Below are 7,197 nucleotides of genomic sequence, written 5' to 3'. Positions count from 1 at the left end.
AGTCAAATATGGTATCTTAGGTTATAGGAACTGAAGTGACAGACCTTTATTTCTCTAGCTAGGGCTTAATCTTTTTTTTTTTTTTTTTTTTTTTTTTTTTTTTTTGGTGCCTGGAATCAAACTCAGGACCTTGTGCTTGCCAGGCAGGTGCTTGTGCTGCTGAGCTACATCCCCAGCCCCTGACCTGATTCCAGAATATATCCATTCCATTGTCCCTGTTGCCCTATCCCTACACTCTAGTTTTTTCTAGGTTTTAATGTGTGCTAGTGATGTGTTAGTGGTAGTACAGTAAGTCCCTGACTTACGAACATTCAGGTTGTGAACTTTCACAGCTATACTGTAAAGGCTCACTTTGTTGGATCAGGAATGAATCCAATGTGTGAATGTCCGGCAGTCGCAGACTGGCTGTGTCTACCTGTGATTTGGAGGCATCTGCACTGTGGGAAACTGTGGTGCTGCTCTGCCCTCCTCACAAGGCCAGCTTTGCCTCTCCAGCCCCAGCAATTGTACGGCCTGGCAGTGTTTCCTCCATGTAATAGGAAACTAAATCTTAACACAGTTAGGTAATTTGCCCCCGCCCATGTAATTTTTAAGTGACAGAGCCCAGATTCAGACTCAGGATTTAGAGTCAGGCCTGGAAACTCTATAGTTTGCACACTGTCTTCTGCGTCAATGATTCATGACTTAGGATCGTAATTATGGAGTCTGTCATCTTAGGTTCAAGTTAGAGAGTTTACCAAATTCTTTTATTTGCTTATGGAAGTTTGCGGCTTCAGCTTGAATTGAGCACATGATTTGACCTACAGAAAGCCCTTTAACTTTGATGGAGGAATTGATCTTTTATTCTCTCAGATTCTTAAGATCACATGACTTAATCTGTGATAGACTAAAATATGGTTCCCAAAAGATGCCCATATTCTAATCACCAGCACCCTGTACTACAAATGTTGTAAATGTTACCCTGTATGACAGAAAGGGATGGGGGTCTCTGTAGGTATGATTCAGTTAAGGATCTTGAGAGGAGATTCTACAGTGGACCCAAAATGCAGTCCCCTGCACCCTTGGAAGAGGCAGGTGGCGGGGCTGATGTGCGGGGAGGGGTCTGGGAGCACACAGCCGCAGCCAGGAGCCTCAGCCAGGAGCTGGGAGACCCTGCTGTGAACTTCATGGCTTAAAACAACAGAGTCCAAAGTTGGTTTGCTGGGCTGAGATCAGAGTGTCAAGAGGCTGTGTCCCTCCAGAGGCAGGCAGGTGCTCTCCCCCAGAGCTGTTCGGGGCCCCCACGATTGCAGGAGCTGCAGCAAACTGACACAGTGTCCGCCTGATTTGGCTCTCAGTCATCTCTGCCTGGGGCACAGCTAGTGTTTTCTGCTGACCTGAAGCTCTCTCTCTGTCTCTGTTTTTAAATAGCTAACTCCTTCAGAGTAGTTTTCTCATGAGTTACACTGACAGTCTTTCTTACGTTTCTCTAGGCTGCCAAACTTTTTGATGAAGAAGGAAGGAAAAAATTCTTTACACAGGATATGAATAATATTCTTCTGGAGTAAGTAATCTTTTCTCTTTTTACTTTCTTTGCCAGGGTGGGGGGCAGTACTGGTGATTAAACCCACGGATATCACACTGAGCTACATCCTCATCCCCCCTCACGCTATTTTTGGAGAAGAGTCTCTCTAAGTCACTTGTTGCTTAGGCTGGGTTTACATTTGGAATCCTTCTACCTCAGGCTCCCAGTGTGTTGGGGTTACAGATGCCCACTACCACAGCCGGCCTTAATTTTCTTATTTTATTGAAAGACCTTAAGAATTGCACAGTGAAAACTAGAGTAGTCCTGTGAGATCAGATGCTGATGCATGGCTGGTTTGGGCATCAGCTCTTCCCTTTCAGCCTTACACTTTGTATGATTAACATTTGCTTCTTAGCAAAATAATGCATCTGTAGATATTGGACCACTTAATGGTAACCAAAGCTTCTGGGAAGGTGACAGAAGTTGGACTGGGAAAAAGAGGTGAAGGTTGATACATAGTGTACATTGTATTTAAATTAGATTTTGTATCTAATTTAGTAATAATTTTGCATTTGGACTCAGATGCTAATGAAGCTGTAGGTTCTAAGGTTGTAATCAAATAAGCTGTACCTGTTACTGTTGACTCTCAGATTTTGACCATTGGTAACAGGAATTCAGTATACAACTGGCTGTGGGCTGAACTATGCAAAAAAGTGGTCATGGAGAAAGCAGCAGTTTTATTCCTCAGATGAAAACCACCTGATACAGTGGCTCATTGCGTGAGACAGACTCGGGAAAGGAGTGTTTGTAAGACTGTGATTGCCATCCCATACATACTCATAAGTAAAAAGGACAGATTGGTTCCTTAGTTATGATGACCATTTGTAATTACCTACAGTCAGTCATCTTGGACTGAGAAGACACACAGCGTGGTATGTTTCTAGTGTGCTGGCCGAGGACTTTCGTGCCTGCTCTCCTTCCCTTCAGCCAGGGAGTTCAGGTTAGGCGTGTCTGCCTGGGAGCCAGCAGATGCTTCCTGTCTGCATTGCTGCCTTTTACTGTGCCCCTTTTATGCCCCAGACTCAACAAACAGTGCAGTTGTTACTTATCAGAGCTGTCCCGGATTCCACAATCACGGATCCGACCAGCTCTTTTTCTTTGCCCCTGAGACCACTAAATGCACTAGATCAGCTCTTTCTCTTGTGACTGAGAGAGTTTTGTGGGTTTTGTTTTGTTTGTTTTCCTTCTCCGTAAGAGAGAACACTCTTTCTCCCCCGGGAGAGCTGAGGCCCATCCTCAGGACGCAGCCTCTCAGATAAGCACACTGGCAGCTTCTCGCTAGCGGCTTCTCTGCCTCCTCCCACGTCGGCTGTAAAGCACACTTTGCATTTTGGGACCCTGTCGCCTTCCATTTCACCGGAGGTGTGACTCAGTTCTCAAGCTCTTAGCATTAGTGATTTTTTCTCTCTTTCCACCTTTGTTGTTATTCCCTCTTTCCACTTTTTATTTTCTCCTTTTCCACTTTCCTGAGCACACGTGCCTTACTTTTCTGGCCTGAATTGTTTTTCTAAGGGCACGTGATGATTATTTGGGATAGAAAATTAAATTATCCAGCTGAACTGCGTCTGCCTCACCATTTTTTCCTTATGTTTGGAAGAAAAAGAGATCAGTTTATTGAAATAGGAAACCTGTTTTCTTTTTCCATAATCAAAGTTGACTTCAGTCAACAGATACACCGTGTGTACTGGCTTGATTTCCCCTCGTTACTTGAAGCTGATAGATATTGCTGAAAAGCATCGCTCACAATCCCAGTCACCCTAGCAGTTCTGCTCAACAAGTTGCTGTAGGCCTGCCTCACCACCCTGCTGGACACTTGCAGCGAAGCCTGCCTGCCATCTCTGCTGGGTGCTCCTGTACAGGGCTCATGAACAAGTACCGACTTTGAATCTCAGCGTTGGGGGACTTAACAGTTGGTGTCTTTTCAGGAAGTCAACTGTTCCTATATCTGAGTTGCCTCTTAGGAAACCACTGGCTTTTATAAGTGGGTCATAGTCAGTCTGCCTTTACCTGAACTCTCTAAATACTTGGAGTTTCTATTTTATTTTCAGCCTTAACTAACTTCCAGTCACAAGGCAGCCTGGAGGGCTTTCTACCACAGTAGACTTTCAGCAATGATCTAACCATATCATGTTACCTAACCAAAGGTTTCTACAGAGAAGTAATGACCATAGTGATTGTTGCACATGTAACCATTTTGTTCTTACAGATCTTTTGTTGTGTTTTGTTTTTTTGAGATCAGCTTTCACTCTGCAGTTCAGGCTTGCCTTGAACTTGTGGTGATCCTCCTGCCTCAGCCTCCCGAGGAGATTACAGGCATGCGCCTCCAGGCCTGACTCTTACAGGTCTTAAACTTCTTGCCATTTTAAATTTTCTTTTAGCTTCTCTAACACCAAGAATTTTCTGTTGCTATTTCTAAGGACCACAATTTTCCACTTTTCATTTTTTCTGAAATGGCAATATATCTTAGAAGTGAAGGACACAGAACCAGACATACGGTGGCATATGTCTGTAATCCTAGCACTTGGGAGGCTTAGGCAGGCCCATCATGAGTTCCAGCTATATAGCCTGGAATACATAATGAGACCCTGTCTCAAATTTTCTCACACACACACACACACACACATGTTTATACACACACATACAGATACATTTGATAAGATAAGGTTTCTTTTATTCTCTGATTCTTTGGCCATATCTTATATTGGTGAGAAGTACATAAGTCTGTGTCCTCTCCCATAACAGAATATGATGATTTGGACATAATTCATTGCCAGGAGCCCCCATTTGATCTTGGTCTTCAAATTAATATCTCTTCTTACCTTCTTGCTATAGCAGCTGCCAGATAATGTCTCCCATCTTGAGATACACCTCAGTTATTTATTAGTAGATTTGTCATTTGAGAATTAAGTAATTGTTATAAACTGCTTTCTTGTTAGGCTAAATACCTACTTAACAATTTGTTTTTCTATCTCAAAAACCTAATTTATAAGAGGAAATGGGAACTAGAAAATTACAATATATTGGGCTGGGGATATAGCTCAATGACACAGCGCCTGCCTGGCAAGTGCAGTGCCCTGAGTTCAATTCCTGGTACCAAAAAAAAGAAATTTACAATATATTGAACAAATTGTTAAACATACAGCTTTTTAATACAGTCACAATACGGTTAACAAAGATGGATAAAATAGTTACATATACACCAAAGGGACCTTAACCTCTGAATCTTTGCCTTTTTCAGACATCTGTAAGGAACACTGTAGGAGCTTAGTGAAACTATGTGACTTTCACTTGCTAGCGGGTAGATGGATAGTGTGGTATCTCTTTGAAGAGCTGACTGTTAGGCTGAAATGGAGTTCCTGTGTTTTACCTGAAAACATAGACTTTAACCTATTAATGAAAATGCAGTGTTGGCTTGTTTGTGGTCATATAAATTCTCTTCTTAAGCTAAGAGGGGGAGGGAGAAAGGGAAGAAATTAAGATATCTTACACACATACACCAAATCCCTATGATGAATGTAACCATATACTGCAAACAGGAATGAATAAAAATTTTTAAATTAAAAGGCTAGATTCCTAAAGTGTTTTCTACAACATTACTGTTTGTCTTCGGGGGATTTATTTCTTTGAGAAATACTATGTAGGAATCATAAGAACGTAAATTTAAAACAAAGCTGCCTTTACCACTCTATGTGATGCCACGTAGGAGAAATTCTGTGTTGTTCATAATTGTTAAACTTTGGGTTTTTTGGCCAGCATTGAGTTACAGCTACAAGAGCTGGGCCCTGTCATCCGAAGCGGCGTTTACTCTCATCTTGAAGCTTTTGTGCCATGCAATAAAGAAACACTGGTGAAACGTCTCAAGAAGTTGCACCTCAATGTCCAGGTAGGAGAAGGGCAGACAGCGCCTGCGTGTGTAATTTCATAACCTACGAACCTAGGACAGAAGAGAGTTGTTTCTCTTTGGGGTCTTTGCACATGAATTGTTTCATAGTATGCATAGAGGTAGTTAGTAACCAGAGGAAATCATTAAAGGTATTTTGTATCTCCTGAAAAACAGTTACTTCAACAGTGCATAGCTTTAGGCAAGAAGTGGTCCTTGGACTGCTAAGTCAGTGGAGAAGGAAGGATCTGACAAGCATGGAATTCTTCATGTAGGCATTCACTTCTGTTAAAATACGTCTTTCCAACTGAGAAACTGCAGGTTAATGAACAACTGAAATCTACTGGTGTTTTACATTTTGTGCCTTTGCCTGGCCCCTTTAGAAATTAGCAGTTGGAATTCAAATGACAGGCTGGATGTGGTGGCACACCTATAATTCTAACACTTGGGAAGCTGAGGCAGGAAGGCAATAAATTTTGAGACAGGGTTTTAGTAAATTGCCTGGGCTGGGCTCAAACTTGTGAGCTTCCTGCCTCAGCCTCCCAGAGTACTAAGTTCATAGCTATGAACCACCGTGCTCAATTCTATAGTTTTATCACACAGTTTATGACCCTAAACATAACACTGTTTAGTTTTACATATTGAGCTTTTTTATTTTGGCAGTGCAGGACCTTGCCCATAGTAGGAAAGCATTCTACCAGTGAGTTATATCTCTATCTTTTTTTTTTTTTTTTTAATTTTGAGGTAGGATCACACTGAGTTGCCCAGGCAGCCTTGAATTTGTAATCTTCCTGCTTCAGCCTTCCAGTAGCTGGGATCACCTGGCATGGTGGCACACACCTGTAATCCCACCCCTCAGGAGGCTGAAGCAGGACATTTGAGGCCAACTTGAACTACATAGTGAGTTCGAGGCCAGCTAGAACTATATAGCGAGACTGTCTCAATAAACAAAAAAAGGGGAGGGTGATATTACAACAGACACTATTATATTTGCTAAATATTTATTAATTAGGATGCATGGAGTAGGTTTAAATACTTACTAGTAATAATATTTGTGTTCTAAAAACGTTGTCTTAACAAAAAAACCACATTTCAGAGCCAGGGGTGTAGCTCAGTGGTAGAACTCTTGCCTAGCATATACAAGGCCCTGGGTTCAATTCTTAGCACTACAAAAACAAAACAAAAACCTTGTTCCAGTGAAGAAAAGCAAAGTCTAGCAATATTTATATACCTATGATGGTAATAAAAGTATATTTTAAATAGTTAAACACACTATATTATTAGCAAAATGAACATGATTTGGTTACAACTGTTAGCCAGAAACCTTTTTACCCTGAATCCATATGGGTAACAATCTCCTAGTTTCCTCTCTCACCTTGGCCTTGAGCTTGCATATTTGCTTGCAGCGTAAGTCACCGCAAGAACAGGCTTCCAGCACCCTGCTGGTACTGCCCTTCCCACATCGCATGTTCCAGGATCCCAGAGCAGCATCTTCTTTGGGTATTTCCTCCCCACCATAGTGGGGGTTAACCAGTAGCCTGCACAATGAAAATTTTGTTCTCTGTTTAATTATATATTAGTTAAAACATGAGCCTTCTTCAAGAAAAGAAACCTTATTAGTAATCATGCTAGCCAGGGGTAGTGACACACACCTGTAATCCTAGCACTCAGGAGGCTGAGGCAGGGGGATTGTTGCAAGTTTGAGGCCAACCTGGGCTACAAAGTGCGCTCAAGGTCAGCCTGAACTGCATAG

At 42.0% G+C, this 7,197-nt stretch overlaps 1 protein-coding gene across 7 annotated transcripts in view; it reads left to right on the top strand.

Annotated features, from left to right (window-relative positions):
• Ubn2 (ubinuclein 2) overlaps nt 1–7,197 on the top strand; it is a gene marked incomplete at its 5' end in the record, with an annotated part of 93,761 nt that overhangs the window by 30,395 nt on the left and 56,169 nt on the right. For all 7 annotated transcript variants that reach the window (XR_001231311.1, XR_001231312.1, XM_013504949.1 and 4 more), the window contains 2 exon segments: nt 1,473–1,543; nt 5,318–5,447. Coding sequence is in view for 5 of the 7 variants with exons in the window: in XM_013504949.1 (XP_013360403.1) it covers nt 1,473–1,543; nt 5,318–5,447 (201 nt within the window).

The sequence above is a fragment of the Chinchilla lanigera genome, unplaced genomic scaffold (assembly GCF_000276665.1).
Source record: "Chinchilla lanigera isolate Chin_1 unplaced genomic scaffold, ChiLan1.0 scaffold00093, whole genome shotgun sequence".
NCBI classification, from domain to species: Eukaryota; Metazoa; Chordata; class Mammalia; order Rodentia; family Chinchillidae; genus Chinchilla; species Chinchilla lanigera.
This window is presented reverse-complemented; position numbering and strand designations above follow the sequence as displayed.